The 17160-nt window shown below is 37.6% G+C and overlaps 1 protein-coding gene across 1 annotated transcript; it reads left to right on the top strand.

Annotated features, from left to right (window-relative positions):
- The first annotated feature begins 8329 nt into the window (after nt 1-8329).
- On the top strand, nt 8330-13425 carry LOC139960106 (uncharacterized). Its single transcript, XM_071958211.1, has 5 exons — nt 8330-8489; nt 9713-9774; nt 10658-10717; nt 11462-11527; nt 13235-13425. Exons 1-5 carry the CDS (start codon nt 8447-8449, stop codon nt 13322-13324), a joined length of 321 nt encoding a protein of 106 aa, XP_071814312.1. The 5' UTR covers nt 8330-8446; the 3' UTR covers nt 13325-13425.
- The last annotated feature ends 3735 nt before the right edge of the window (nt 13426-17160 follow it).

Here is a 17160-nt window from a genome sequence, read left to right as displayed (position 1 = left end):
CTCTCAATGGTGCTAACTATACCAGCACCTGAAAAGTGCTGCAACAGTCCCGCACTTTAAGTGCTACCACCAGCACTGGAAAGAGCAAAGTAGGCACCTGTAAGTGCAAGTCCTTAGGTCAGTATTAGGGTGTACAGAGCACCACTTACTGTAGACTCAGAATCTGTATCACTTGCAAAATATGGAATGTAAAGGGTAGGTCAAAACACATCATCACCTGACTGAAATAAAAGGGAACACATTTTTTCTTTTCTTTCTTTCTTTTATTGCTTCCTGTACTTGAGAAATAAAAAAATCATGAGTTAGACTTAAACCATATAGTGTAGACAGATTAGCTTAAGTATGTCAGCTAAGCCCTTTGTTTACTATAAATATTTAAGGCTGTTGACCAGAAGTGCTAGAGTATATCCATGCATAGTGTTCTAGCCTAACTTTATGTTTACATTTAGCCATGGATGTTACTAAGTTAAAACATGATATTAATTTACTGTATTAGTACTGAGTGATATTGACAGTAGATGGGACTATGCACCCCAAAAATCCAGTAAAATCCAGATTCCAACTGGATAAGATCTCAGATTGGACAAAAATTAAATAAATAAACAAACCAGTTTTTACCACCCAATGAGGTTGAGTTTCCATGGTCCCTTATTTTGAACAACATCTTCAAACCTATTCACTCCACTCTTTTCATGAAGTCAAATGAAAATAACACCAACTTGATCCCCAAATGGGTCAAAAATAAACTGAAACACTGAATATCCTCTAACAGTCTGAATGAATGTTTTAAAACAAGATAAAAGTAACAGTGACAACACCCAATCAAGACTAAGTTAGGTAAACCTACGCTCCCAAGGGCGAGCAAGTGCCTGACATATTGTGAGTCATTAATTATTAATGAGTAATTCATGTGAGTGGCTGTGGCTGAGATCTGGTGCAAGCAGTATCCCTCCCATGTTTATAAGCAACTTAAATTATCAACTGTACAACCTGAATAACTGATCAAAACTTGATTTATCCATCACAACCAGGTTCATCTGGAGATGATTTTAGAGATATATGTGGGTCTAAGTTTTGTAGTGGTCAGTTTTGTATTTGCTTACCCTGTGTTGTAGGCCTTATAATTCTGTTAATGTCAAAATCCAACTACACTTTAGATAATAGCTACATACTAAGCTCTAAAGGATTACAAGAATTGAAACACTGATCCCAAAGATAAAACATACGGCATGTTTTTCTACTACAAAATGGCCATTGCAACTTACTTAAGAAACGTTATGAGAAATCATGAAAGAGATTAATGCTTGTTATTAAAACAAATAAATTTTCAGACATGCTTGCAAAAAACTTTCCTTTATGCTTTTAAACTAAACTGTGAACAGTCTCTACTCCACATTTTGCAAAGCAATCCTTATCTCCTTAACACGATTACTTATCTTTTGACCTGATGGAGGTATGCCATACACCACAGTTTGGATAAAGGTGTAGAAATCTGTGAGCTGCACCGCATATGCTACAATAAAAACATAATGAACTTTCATTAGAATATCTGTAGCTGCTACAATTCCACATGCTTGCCTGGAAACAGGTAGGGCAACTCCATCCAGAACTACAAAAAACTGCTGCAAGTCAGTCACATTGCTTCCAATGGCCAAGAGGTGTGGCTGTTTTCTGCTGAGTTGGCTTTTCTTTGCATATTCTTCCACATTTGTTCCGATCTAAGAAGAAAGAAAATTAATTCATGCATTAATTTCCAAAATAGTGCCGATTTCTCAAGTAACCTCTGAAAACTTCAACTAGTCCAGCTGACAATTACTTCACATCCTGCTTGCATCACTAACCGTACTATTATATATCTTGCCTGAACTGCTGCCTGGCTTGTGCCATATTTTAACCAAATATAAAATCCATATTAATAACTAACCAGCTACAAAAATATGCAAATATAACTTGATATATAATACAGGATTATCTGGCTCAGGTACAGAATAGTCTACATTAACCCACATCTGGATCAGATAGTTTTATGTGGTTGACTCTTATCTCCTGAAGGAAAGACACATTTAATAAGAGCACCTACCTGGACCGCCCAGCACAGATTGAGCCAAGGGGCTGAGGCCTAGAGGACAGAATGTCAGTACCAATATCCCTAGGCTCAAATGGTTAAAGATTGATAACTCTGCATGAATTTTGGCAGATCTTTCCCACTCAACACACAAAACAACTTACTGGTTGCCAGGCGATGAAGTAGCGGACATTGTCATCTCGACTGCATTTTCTACTTTTCCTTGTGTTGAAAGACGGCAATATGTGAACCTATGCAAAGAGACCGTACCTGGATGCATGTTCTAAAGAAGAAAATGAAAAGTTTCTTAATAATGAAAAACATAAAAACAGATTACATATCTCAACAAAACAGATGTATATGTCAACAAAATAGTGTGACGTGTCAGTTAGTAATTGTTTGTTCCTACTACTTGCTCCAGAAATTGCAATATACAAATTACACATAGGCACTGCATGCCCAAAAAAATTAAAAAAAACATTATTCTGATATACTTTATGTCCACTGAACCCAATTACATAGGCCTATGTCAATTTCACAGTCATAGGTCTTTTCAAAGTCACTAAAATAAATATGGTGGAAGACTGAAGGATTTCTGGGATTCTTCTATAATTGAAATTGGTTAGGCCAGGAAATTAATACTTTTGCTTATTGAATGCACTGTGGATGGAGGAAACTAAGGCATCAAGTGGTACAGTAACTTGTATCGATGAATGAACCAAGCAAGTGGCTATACAGGTCCAACCTACACCACCAGACTTACAACATTGGTTCTAGAATGTTTCTAGAATAATAACACACCCCTCCACCCACAGCGCTTTAACAGTACGTAGCTCAAGAAACAAATTTCCTTCAGTTTACCCTTACTCCACAGCTGGAATTAAAGCAAAAGTGAACAGGATTGCCAGCTTAATCAATTTTAGTGAATGGGCCTAAGAACTGGCTACAAATTTAGACCCAATAGTTATAACCTTTGATCTGAAATCTGGATACAAGTTTTAATCCACTGATTTCAACAATTTGCGAGCAATCTGATAATGATCTGGCTATTTTTGATTCACACGCTGCAGCCTGAATTAACACTTAAATGATCTTTGACCTCAATTTTTGGATACATTCGTGATGGGTCCCCTCCCATGGATCAGTTTAGCCAAGTTAGCTTCAGTACTTGAAAATTCACATAAGACTGCAGGAGATAATACCACTTAATGAACTATCGTTAGACAGGTAGATGCCCACCAATCACATAAGCTCCCACCAGCTTCTATGGTGTCAGAACTTAAGTCTTCTTCAAAATCTAGATTGGAATGTAATTCAGTTTTAGCTTAACCACTTTCATTCATTTCTTCCATGTATGTTTAAAGAAAGTTGGGTACCAGAAAAACTGTTAATAGCATTGCCACTTTTCTGTACATGATTTCACCTATAGCAGTCTTTTAAAGAGCTAACATACCAAATATTCACTACAGAAAACTTGACTGAACTTGCACAATGAGAGTCACATGACTACAAAATGTTAGCACTTTTTTGAAACATACCCTCAGACTTTTCTGTTTCTTCAAATTCAAACTGAAGGTCCCGCAGAGCTGAGTTGGTGAGTACATGCTCCAAATGAAGCGGGAATGTACCCTCCCATTTCATCAAAAAGTTATTGGCGACCTGATCTCCATACATCTGCTCAAAGTCTTGCAAAATCTACAAGTAAAAGTATAGAACAAGAAAACATGCAATGAATCCCAAAACATGTCAGGTTTCTTTCATTTTTCTGCAAAAGCTTGAGTCTATAAACAGTATAAAAAAAAACATGTTTAAAGTTTCACCGAAATTAGTTTCAAATTAATTGGAAAATTAAGCCTACCTATAGTCTTTCACTTTTCATGACAGAACATCTTAAATGAAGCATATTTACATTGGGAGTCATCATTTCAAAAGAAAAAGATACTTATAGTAGGCCTTCCTTGATAGGTGCAAACAAGGCAAACATTAGGGTACACAACATTAAGCGATGCATGAAATATGGGAAACACTATGAAGGTCAAATAAGAAAAGGATGTATACAATTACTCTGATCATTATTTTATGTTTACATTTACTTTAATTTTTCCTTAAACCTGAATAATGTATGACTGTGAAGTATGGTTTGTACTTGTACTTTGTAGGCTACTTCATTTTGTAGTCGGCAATCACACACAGACCTTACACTGCAAAGTAACATTAACAACACAACGTTAGGCCTGTTACCACAATAATGTTAGACCTAGGCTAGGCTACCACAAATTTAAAGCGTAATATGGAGTGACAGGCCGTCCAAAACGTTCTCTTGTGGTCGTCTAGCGGCCATCGGCTCATATTCTTTAGGCATTGGCATATAAACCAATACCAATACTTATTGCATTGGGCCTGCCTCTCTTATACGTTAAGACTCTGTGATGGCCACTTGTGCAAACGCAGTAGACTGTAGTACCAGTAGTACACCTCAATCGAATCGCCATTTGCGGCCATAAAGTTAGGCCTTATAAATGTTACAATAAGGAGGTAGGCTAGGCCTATATACGCCCAATCATAAACTTGGCATAGCCTAATGTTATATCAGAGCCCATTGGGCATTTACATACGTGAATAGACCTATGAAATAAGTGGTAGGCTACCATCACTAAGACGTCGACAGAGGTATTATTTCAAGGAAATTCCCGACGTCATCAGCAAAGCTAGGTTATTGAAAACATGAATGATCACTCAAATTTCATGAAAGGTCGCCATATCAGCTTTCAAATATTCCTTACTCTGGAGAATATTCACAGATTTCAATTCAGAAACTTACGTCTGCCGGTGGAACGTTCGTCAGCTGTCACGTCTAGCGATGCGATATGCAACTATTTGGTTATAACCAATAGCGTTGTTGCATGTTACTGACGTCACCGCCTTCAGCCAATCAAAAGTTAATACGAAACTTTCAGCACTTAACAAGTGCAGTGCGTCACAACTGCGGCGATAGCACTTTGGTATGGTGCAAGTTATTTAACACTTGAAGGTTGAGATACTAGCTCTTAAAGTGCTAATTGATGACTAGCACCGTGTTGGAGCTACTAAATTAGCACTTCAGTTTTTAGAGTGTAATGTGTAACACCATCGTGCGTGTATCTGTATGCATGCCATGGTAAATACTATAGGTCTGGGTACCTGTAACATACACAGTGTTACTGAAATGGCGGAGCGGGATACCGGGGACAGCCTAGCTGCATTTTCACGATTACAGGTTGTTATAAATTTGTACATTAACAGAATTAACAGAAGTATGACGATTGACCGTTGTCAGATCAGGCGCGTATCCAGGGGGGGCGTGGGGGGCGCGCGCCCCCCGGGTAAGAAAAAGAGGAGAGAAAAAAAAGAGAAAAGGAAAAAAGAGGGGAAAAAAGAGGAGGAGGAGAGGAAGGAAGGGAAAAGAAAAAGAAGAAAAAAAGAAAAAGGAGAAAAAAGAGGGAGTAGAAGTAAAACGCCAAGACACCGGGAAGAGAAAGAGGAACAGTGACATCATTACAGCGCTGGTCCCTATTATATACACAGGGTAGCCAGTGACGGATCAAGGATTTCGGAAGGGGCGTTTGCCTCACCCTAGCCCTTACACCGACAACTCTATTTTTGACGTTTCCATTTTCCTCTCTCACTCATGATCTAAATATATACTATATATGGTCTATCATAACCCGTGTGTGTATATACGCATTAAACAATTGTAGAATTGTGCTATGAAACCAACTGTGGCTGGTCTCGAACTCGACCGTGTCGTCGGGGAACATGACGCATTTCGGGAAGGAGGCGACCGACCCCCCCCCCCTACCTTCAGCATATTATTTTTTATGATATCGCTAGTAATTTCAAAATAGAAAGTGCTTAGATGCAACTTACAAGGCCTCGGAAGTGTCGTTTCCAGCGATCTGGGAGGCATTTTCGGCCAAAATTTACTTGTACGCTTCGCGCCAACAAATGGTACTGGGTAGTGCCATTTCCAGCGATATGGGAGGCATGTTCGGCCAAAATTTTCTTGTACGCTTCGCGCCAAGTTATGGTGGCGCTACGCTTAGATAATTTGCCTACAGGCTTCGCTCCTCCCTTGGCAAATTCCTCGCTACCCGCCTGTTCGAATTTTGAAGCAAACAGCAGATATCACATCATATCAGTGAGCATGAAATTGGCGTTCCAGGATGAACAGCCTGAAAACTGTCCGACTTGCCCGAAAAAATATAACCAACATTTTTCGCGCGCTCCGCGCGCGCTCAACACGTGTCATTATCATATAAGCAAGCATCGGTTATTATATCGCATGCCATCGTGTACCGTACGGTCCGTACGGTCATTTCCTTCAACCAAGTTTTATAATAGCCGTTATAAGAGGTTACTATTTCTACACCAATAAATTAACTGTGTCTGAATTTTAGAAAAATTCTGACCAACATTCTTCATCACAGTTCCCTCTACTCGTGCAATTTTGACCGGTCTGTTAGGGGTTGAGGGAGGTTTTTCTATATTGGTTGTCCATAGATGAAATTTTGTGCAACATTATGGGTATGTTTTGAAGTGAGTTTATTCACGAGAAATGTGAATTTCCAAATTCTGAACAAATAATGGGCTTGGAACCTTGAAAAGTGGGCCTGACGGATATTGTGGGCCGCGACGTAGAATCACCTACAAAAGCAATGATCCACAGGACATGCAATGAGGTCGAACATGATTTGTGACTGGTGACAATCTTCAAAAAGGTTATGGATGGAAAAAAAAACTATTGGGAAATACTTGGTTCTCAGGCAAAAAGTGTACAACTGGTTGGTCATTTTTAAGCCCGAGAAGTGCCATTTCCGGTGATCTGGGTGGTATCAAAACCAGAAATTTTCTTGTACGCTGCGGGCCAACTGATGGTGGCGCTCCGCTTAGATAGTAATTCGCCCCCCCCGGGTTAGAAAATCCTGGATACGCCTCTGCAGATTTATGATAAAACAAACTTTGATCTGCATTTGATGGTGTGGTATTGTTGAGCAACGAAGAATTATAAATTTTGCAATGACTGCAACGTGCATTCGTGCAGGGTCGTGGAAGAGTGTGTTCTTCGGTGTTGGCTATATAGAGCTTAATTGGCATCTACAGTCGAGAATACAAAAACAGGCAGAAATTGTTGGGCTGGGTTAGGTTGATAGCTTGTAACTCCAAGTAACGTATTCCATCTGCCCAGGAGAAACTAACTGGTACCAGTCGAAACTAGTCACCAATTTCCGGTCACTAAACTGGATTTTTTTCCTGGGGTGTACTGACTGGTAAGTCAACCCATATTGGGGTTCAAATAAATAGATTACCCCCCCCCACCCCCACTTCCTCGGCCCGTGTTCTAAACTAGAATTTTCAATTTGGCGATGACTGTAACGTGTATCACAGTAACCTCCTAGGCAAGTTATAAATCTAGTACTTATTTTTATTTCAATACTTATTTCAAATCTATAATATTTCAACAAAATTCTCTGCAATTTTTGAGTCTGGAGTTAATCTCAAATTATAGTAAAATCAGTTTCAATAGTGCGTGACCATGTTTCAATACCCCATTGACTCTGAAGTATGAATACGTACATATTACACGTTAATTCTACACCTCCATTCAACGAAGCATGGTTACATCGTAAACGAGGCTTGGTAGTAAGATTTGAGTGCGCTTTCGCGTAGAACGTCGTTAGACACGCCCCTTTATGATAATTACACCAAACTCTACTGGGGGAAACAACTTACGTGCCCCACCCGTATAACTTACTTCACCGCTCAGTTCAACTCACTGCTTCATCTGCGTGATATACTCAACAGTGTGAACAACATTTAAAATATGATTTTCAATTTGAATAACCTAGCACGCGATATTACGTAGCCAAATCTCAATAAATAATCGATCCATTTTCGATTTTATTTGATTCTGTTAAATTTGCCGTACATAGATTTATTTAATACATTTCTTACACAGCTCATATAAACACGATATATTTTCAGATTTTTAAGATGGACCCGAAGCTGTTTTTAATTTAAATATGCAATAAAGAAACATCTTAGATTTCAAGCCTAAAAGGTATATCTGCCGTTTTCTGTAAAATATGCTGAATATGAGGCCTGGGGATCAAATATAACGTGGCATTGTATAGATGGCGTGATGAGTGGAATAAAGTTACTGGTTATATTAGCCGATAAACGGGTCTAAAATATTCACCGAGGCGAGGAATCGCCTGGTGTTCACTCTTCCAGAACTGTGAAAAACAAGCAGGCTGGTTTCCACCGTTCATTTGGTTGGTCTTCACTCCATCTAAAAAGATATTGACTCGTTAGATAAAGTTGGTATTTCCAGAGAAGAACAAGATGAAGTATGCACTGAGTTTCCTCCTCCTTTTGGCCTTAGCAGGTAAGGAAGACAACCTTTCGTTCTTCTGTGTGTTTGCGTGTGTGTTCCTTTTTGGTCATGTTTTTTTCTTTATGATATCAAACTCTTGATTTATATATTAATAGATCTTATCTATCTATCTATCTATCTATCTATCTATCTATCTATCTATCTATCTATCTATCTATCTATCTATCTATCTATCTATCTATCTATCTATCTATCTATCTATCTATCTATCTATCTATCTATCTATCTATCTATCTATCTATCTATCTATCTATCTATCTATCTATCTATCTATCTATCTATCTATCTATCTATCTATCTATCTATCTATCTATCTATCTATCTATCTATCTATCTATCTATCTATCTATCTATCTATCTATCTATCTATCTATCTATCTATCTATCTATCTATCTATCTATCTATCTATCTATCTATCTATCTATCTATCTATCTATCTATCTATCTATCTATCTATCTATCTATCTATCTATCTATCTATCTATCTATCTATCTATCTATCTATCTATCTATCTATCTATCTATCTATCTATCTATCTATCTATCTATCTATCTATCTATCTATCTATCTATCTATCTATCTATCTATCTATCTATCTATCTATCTATCTATCTATCTATCTATCTATCTATCTATCTATCTATCTATCTATCTATCTATCTATCTATCTATCTATCTATCTATCTATCTATCTATCTATCTATCTATCTATCTATCTATCTATCTATCTATCTATCTATCTATCTATCTATCTATCTATCTATCTATCTATCTATCTATCTATCTATCTATCTATCTATCTATCTATCTATCTATCTATCTATCTATCTATCTATCTATAGATCTATCTATCTATCTATCTATCTATCTATAGATCTATAGATCTATCTATCTATCTATCTATCTATCTATAGATCTATCTATCTATCTATCTATCTATCTATCTCCCTCCTTCCTTCTCATTTTCCTTTGCTACCTCGTTTATGAATTGGTGTTGTTCATTTTATGCTTAATTAAAAATTATTCTGACAACCAACATGAGATATTTAAAAAACCAAAGAATACAAATATTGAGACGAAGAGTAACTGTTAGCATTTCAACTTTTAGATGTCAACGAGCATCCGCCTCCCTCCCCCACCACAGCCCTCTTTTTGCTATGGGAGTCTTGCGTTTAAAACGCCAATAATTATAATTGTATATGCTTACTGCAGGAACTACCGTACGTTCTGACCCAACAATGTGTTTGGATGTCTTCGATGTTCCGTTTTTGCTGGTGAGTTTTTGGCTCTTTATTATAATAAATGAAGACAAATAAAATTGTGCATATTGCACATATGTGAACTCTTTTCGTCGAACCAATCGCTTACTGGACACCGTATAAGAAGTTCATCTCACTAAGAAAGCGTTCCTCTTGGTGTCCTAACTATACATTGCAGTTAATTGTGTGGATATTTCCGCATGTATAGTGTATTATATACCGTCACGATTTTACTCTGCTGTTGCCATGCAGATGCATTTACAAAGTTTAACCAAGTTGTTAAATAATCACACACAAAGAGTGTGTTGGAAACCATGGACATTTTTCTCAATATTTGAAATAAACTTTACCTAATCAAAGTAATGAACCACACTCATATGGAACTTCAGTATCAAACATCATATACAAGTTACATAAATCAAAGAGAAGGGGTTTCTTTAATGCATAGTCATAAAACTGATTTAAAGCACAATTTATGGGTTCATATATCATAAAACAAGCACACACAAAAATAAATAAATAAAGAGTGCTAATATTGTTGCTTACGGAAGGGTATAAATGCCATAACAACAACAAATGAGTAACTTTTCGAAATAACGAGAAAAAAACTTCGATGACACGGAGACATTTGTTTTTGTGTGCTTGCAGTTTTATTCGCTTCCGTAGTTTCTATTGCTGTTCTGTTTTTCAAAATAATTTCCTTCAAGATATCTTTAAATCTATAGCTTCATATATACAACATTGCACCCTGTGATGACATTCAACATCACTTTTCCACGCCAAATTTGTATGGCACTGTGAACAAGGTATTCGAGGTCACAGAAAATGTTACGTTTTTTATTTGTAACAGACAATACAAATGATATTAATGATTGTAATCTTTTTTTAAAAAAAACAGAATTTCGGACTACTTGATGTGAACGGTGACCAGGAAGTTGGACTTGAGGAAATTTATGAGGTGAGTGACGTCATTTTAGCAAAGCAGATTCCTTAGAATAAACTCTATAACCGTAAAAACGTTCGACTTGTATATTATATATGTAATTCATCGGATTTACTTCTAGAAACGGTACCTCATATTATTTACCTAATCACCAATTTACCGATTTAGCAGACACAAATTTGAAAAAATTCTTAAAATGTTTGTGAATCGGATAAGTGGCTCCTATTAAACGGGAAGAGCATTTCAATCTTGCAGCTGAGAGACAACTCGAGTCCGATTGTGGGGATTACTCGTCTTGATGATTAGATATAACGCTCCACTCTCCGTTACCACACCCTCCCCACTTTCTCCCCATTCACCATCCCCTCCACAATACCCCTCTCAATACCTCTCCCCAACCCCCTCCCCAATCTGTTCCCCACCCCACCTCCACTCCATGCGTCGCAATTGTGTATTGGTGTTGGAAGTGTACCAAAATGTTGAAACCCTTCTCATCAGTGATGCGAGTTTCCTTTAATAGCCATTGATAGTATGGAAGCATATATATTGCGCTATATTGTATTGTGACCTTTGACCGAACCATGTACACATTGTTGGATACTCCTCAAACTAATACCAAAAAGGCTCTGTATATTACCTTATTAATATATATTTGAGCAGTTTGATTGCATTTGTTAACATTTGCAATTTCTGCCTGATTGACCGATTTCTGTTTTTATTTCTTTTCTCTTTCACCCCCCCCCCCTTTGTTTGTTTCAGGCAGAGGCTTACGATATGTTACCCACGGAGATCAGCGATCTTGACGATTTTGAAGTGTACAATAAGGTGAACATTTTTTGAAAGAATTACCTATTATTTTATCCTTTCTTTTCCATTTATTAATTATTTAATTAATTAATTAAGTTTATTTATTTACCTATTTATTTATAAGTTTCTATTGATATATATGTTTAGGTCATGGAGGAGGATTGGGAAGCTTTCCTACGAAATTTTGACTAACATATGCCTGCATGTAGTCCATTGACTTAAATAATTTGAAATAACTTATTTCTTTGACCTTTATTATTTAAAGTTCTCTAACTTTTACTATAAAAAAAGTATAACTGCCTAGTGTCCACTGTGTTTACCATGGAAAGAATATTCTAAGAATATTTCTTCCTCTCTGATCGTATTCATATATCAAGAGCAACTTATTTTTTTTACATTTTGTGTATGTTAAATGGCACAAACTGACATTTAAGTTTCCGGTTGGACGTTGGCAGAATGTATACCTGTCAACGGTCAACGTTATTGTCTAAGACACAAACGCTCCAAGCGTTTGCCATACATAAAGTATAGAAGAGGCTCGACACATGATGTCACAATATGTAAAAGAAAAGGTTCGACAATTCGCTACTTCAAATGTGGGGTTGGGTCTATTCGAAAATTGAACTGACTGGTTTTATAGGTCAATAAAGAGTTTTTTTAAATAAAATAAAACTGTTAGCAAACTGCTTATCCACTAGAGAGCCTGTGTGAGAGAATGTGATAAAGTAAGTTGGCCTGACGTTTCGATCCTAGCAGGATCTTCTTCAGAGGCTAATGACGAGGCTTGTCATTTAGCACCTGACGAAGACCCTGCTAGGATCAAACTGCAGGTCAAGTTACTTTTACACATGATTTTATAGGTAGGGGCTGAACTTATATGGAAGGACCAGAGGTGAATGAAGAGGGATTCTACTAATCAGGTCCTTTATCACTGTGGCTAGAAGACCCGAACGAAAAACTGGCTGTTTCGATACCTCTGGGAAAATCGGATAGTATTCCGATAAAAAATCGGTATAGTGTGACCGGGCCTTAACATGTGTTACGGTGTTTTAACAAACTTCAGTTTATACTGATTGACGGTTTCCACTTAATCACAGTACAAACTAATCAAGAGTCTAGCCGGCCAGACACTAAGTTAAACTAACGCAGAATTTCCATCAAAATTCTTGACTATATTGGTAGCTTAACGTCGATTAGGCCCTGTCAGTGTGGGCACACTTTCTTGTATACATCGTCATTCTGATACAAATGTTGGGAGCGCCTGATATCTTAGGCCTTTTAGGAGTTTTTTTTTTGCAGATCATCCATTCAATGATGGAATTCTTATCATATCTTTGAATTCTAATCTGAATTAGTTAAAGGGCTAGGTAAAAATTATCAAGATTCAATGACCAAACATAATAATAAAAGAACATTTGACATCCACCTTGTCTAGGTTTCGTCATAAAGAAAGACTATTTTTCTAGTTGGTGGAGGGGGAGGAGAGGATGTGGGAAGCGATAGGATGCTTGTTGTTAGGTTGTGCTTTTTGTTTCCTATTCGGAACCGATCACACCGTAATATACTGTCATCTTTCGTTTAAGAATCACTTTGATTTTAAAAAACACTTTCTATTAGGCTATACGTTACTGTAAAACCGTTTACATTTTGTATTCAATTATGGATAATTAGTTTTAATTTTATGGGTTTTTTTTTCATTTTTCCCGTTGTTAACTTTCTAAATAGTTTACACATCACGACTACCGTGGGACTGAAGGATCGCTGGATCTTTTGGAATGGACTGGCTTCTGGATGAACATAACCAGTGGAGTCTGATTAAAAGTCGATGCTGTAGGACGGTACCAAGCCGGTTAACTGTATGTTTCGGTTATGCTTTATTGTTGAAATAAATTCATATTTGAATGCTAACCTTGGAATCGCTTTCTTTGTTTATATGTATTCATAGTCTTTCTTCTTATTTGTTTTTGCCTGTATTCGTGTCGGGAGCCGGTAATTGGTTTGGACTACTTCGCGACATAAAGGCGTGACGTAACTATTTAGATAACTGTAACCCATATGTAGTATTCTGCTTTGCGTTCTAATATTAACGGCCTCAGTGCTCCACCACCCTAAATTATCTCTTTCAGTAATAAAACGTAGCCAACACCTACTTTACACAGTGATATTTACCTTCTCTCAAATTCCCTTTCTTATACGTAAAGATTGGGCATTGATAAGAAAAAGAAAAAAAAACGTGTACCGCATAGACAATTTTCGAACAGCGATCGGTTTCGTTCCGAGCAATACCCTTCCCACCACTTTCCAACTCCCTTCCTCTATTCCAGTCCACTCTGGCCCGCCCCTCTTCGCCTGCCACCCCTCCCCCTTTTCTACGTCCCTCCATTCTATCCGTCCGTCTCCCCCTCACCGAACGTCCCCTCCCCCTCTTACTTTCCTATTTCTCCCTTAACTACGAACACTGTTTTCACGATATATGGACATTTCTGTTACCAATGTCAAATGAAGATTTCCGATTTATTTTGTCAATTTAAAAATCCGCATTTTAGAAGCATATATACTGCAAGTACCCCGTACCTCGGAATTGCAGTCATTCCAGACTAAACGGACTTCCCGCCATAGTTCAAACTTGGATGTTATATGACGCAGCATATTGTATTTAGTTCTTTCACGAAGTAGCTTAGTGTCCCTTACGAACTATACTAAAAACGATTTATAAAAGCAGAAGATGTGTTCGGGCAAAAATCCGATGTTTCGTCAGTTTTGGAATAATTTCAAAGCATGTCTTCCTATTCAATAAACCTAGAACACTCAAAGTTATAACAACTTTAAGAAACTGGGGTCATCACTCGGATATCCAGGTGCAGTAATATCTTTGGAGGGATCGACCAATACGTAAGCCCGCTAGTCCGACAAGCTAGTTCAACACATACTCGGGCTAGTGCCAGTATACAATTAGAAGCACGATGGGATAGTACAATTTGTTTCCACTAGGTCAATGTACAAAACACTAACAACATTATCCTCACAATCAGTTCTGTACATATCTTTAATTCCTCTTAAAATATTGCGAGCAAAATCAGCCTCATGGTAATAATTAGGTAAATACCTTCTGCTGTCTTCAACGATCGTTACAATCAATCTGCGACTACACGTACCCTAACGTAATGTATACATATTGCGCGACACGTACGGCCCACGTAGATACAGCTACATGCACAGAATTGCATATTCGACCGTCTTCCATTTGCTAAAAATGTGCTTAGGTTTGGGTTTTTGCTCACTTTTTTTGGTATTGCCCAAAAAAGCTTTGGCTGTTGTGTTATGAATTAAATAAGGTAAGTGTTGCGCGGAAAAAATAGGTATCCCTGAAAAATTTATCAAATCAGCGTTCCATAGTACAAACACCTAACCGCACACTAAATGTCTACATGCGTACCCGTAACCTATGTAGAAACGTACGTCCTACAACTTGATTGCTATATCTGCCAATTGAGCTGTTTGACTAATATGTGCTCGGCCTCATTTCTGCAGCCCTAAAGGCAACCACCCCGGTAGCAGCCATAACCCATGGGACTCGGGGGTAACATAAGGTAAAGGTTTATTTTATGATTGTTAACGAAAGTCCTAATTGCTATGGCATGGAAGCTTCGCTGTGGTTAGTGGCCATTCCAGGTTATAAGTTCATTCATGGTCTCAGCGCTGGCGCATGACACTCATATCGTGCGTAAATAGTGTCAGTTTACGCCTGAACATGCGATTGATGTTTGGCTTGAAACGGAAGCAGGTGTTAGGCATGTATAATGGCATACTGTTTCTAAGGGACGGTCTCAAAAGAAATTATTTCAACACAAAACTGTTTATACAACTGGCATCATTTGCCCATCTGTACACACATATTCCAGCACATTTTATGTAATTTACAACTACGTAATGTGTATACACTGCATACACAAACAGTTTTCATGCATAAAATAGTTGACGCGGAAACTAGTAGTGATCAGGTTGCTGACAAAACTGGCTTCTGGAGGAGGTCAATGAGCGTTGCGTACGGACGGACGTACGTACGTCAGGATCGGTCGTGAAGCTCTCAGCATTTTCACCGTAATGCACATGTCTATATATCGCAGTTATATTGTTGTGACTTTATTCTAAAAAGTAAGTAAAAATTATGATTTTCAATATTACAGTTGTTGCAAGTTCCTTCCAAATACAGACATTGATGAGCTGTTTGCTTGCACATCAGGTGTCTTCTGTGTGTATGTCACTGTACTGAAGTTTAATGGCTATAGCGTTCATTGCATGTAGTAAGTGTTCAAGTCGTAGCCTAACGTTGGTTTGGAGAATTGGGGCTAGTACAAATATCCTTCGGGATAGTGGATTAAGATTGCCAAACGCCCGAAGTGCTTGTCATAAATATACCGAAATTTCGAGACTTGGTTATAAGGTAATGTGCCGGCATGGTCGAACGTTTGAGGCGAAGAGATAAAACGTAACTAGTAGTAAGTAATTAGTAGAAAAAAATACCCATTTAATATAAAACACCTTTTAATCACACAATGATATCCTTCAATTTGTAAATATAATTTTAATCACAGTATAAGAATAAACCGTATCACCTTTCACCTAAAATATCAAGAATGAATGAAACTATTATGAAATGCTGTAAGTGAGCTGTATATACATTTAGTGGAATATCTCAGTACAGTATATTTCAAACAATCATATCTATACAGTATATGAGGGTAATATATTCAAATGGTTTATTATTATTATTAAGTTAAGATTCAATAACATTATATTGGTCAGCCTATTCATTATGCTATATACTATGTCAAGTTTTGGAGTGCATTGGAGGGGGTGTCATTAACATCACCTGATTTATTAGTAGTTGGCGTGACCAGTGGAAGAAATTTACTGGTGATTAGCCGAAGACCATGTCTAAAATGTTTAGTGAGGCGAGAAATAGAACGATACAGTCCGTGCAGGAAGGTGGCGGTTTTCCACCATTTTAGTTGGTCTTCATTTCATCTATAATGATAGATGGACTCGTTTCATAAACTAGTATCTCCAGGCAGAACAAGATGAGGTGCTCTGAATTATCTCCCTTTTTTTTGTTTTTTTTGTTGAGTATTAGCAGGTAAGTCAGACATCATTTCGGTGGTATAATTCGTTAATTTCACTATGAACAGATCAAAGTTTCCCTTATAGTTGTTATGGTCAGTGAGGGTGTAACAATATTTAGCTTCTTAACACTGAGTCGCATAGACAGCTTTCGTAATCAGGTGATGTGAGGGGGCGAAGCTAAATTGTCATCCTCATTATAAGAGTCGAGGAATTTTCAGTAACGCATGATTTTCACATGATTTTTCATGACATCATATAAGCTGTACCCACTGTTAAGTATTCGAGGTTTAAGAGGGGCACAACATTTTGCTGACGTTTGTACTTGGGAATTTTCTTACGGGGAGGGGTGCTCTTTTCTCCGCTGGGTAATTTGTGTTTTGATAACATGGCTTAAATGCATGATGGTGCAATCATTTCCATAATTTTAACTAAAACTTGCTATCGGGTTTCCCCATGCCACCCCCACACCCTCATCTGGCTCCGCGACTGCTTTGCAAGCTAAAATGTCTGTATTCCAAATCGAGTAT

Source organism: Apostichopus japonicus, chromosome 19, assembly GCF_037975245.1.
Source record: "Apostichopus japonicus isolate 1M-3 chromosome 19, ASM3797524v1, whole genome shotgun sequence".
Lineage (NCBI taxonomy): Eukaryota > Metazoa > Echinodermata > Holothuroidea > Aspidochirotida > Stichopodidae > Apostichopus > Apostichopus japonicus.
The sequence above is the reverse complement of the archived record's forward strand: the minus strand, read 5'-3'. Positions and strand labels throughout refer to the sequence as shown.

Bases quoted from the DNA above. Each gene is read 5' to 3' on its own strand.
- LOC139960106 (XM_071958211.1), top strand. From the start codon at position 8,447: ATGAAGTATGCACTGAGTTTCCTCCTCCTTTTGGCCTTAGCAG. The intron at 8,490-9,712 runs GTAAGGAAGACA...TGCTTACTGCAG, and splicing joins CCTCCTTTTGGCCTTAGCAG to GAACTACCGTACGTTCTGAC. The intron at 9,775-10,657 runs GTGAGTTTTTGG...TAAAAAAAACAG, and splicing joins TCGATGTTCCGTTTTTGCTG to AATTTCGGACTACTTGATGT.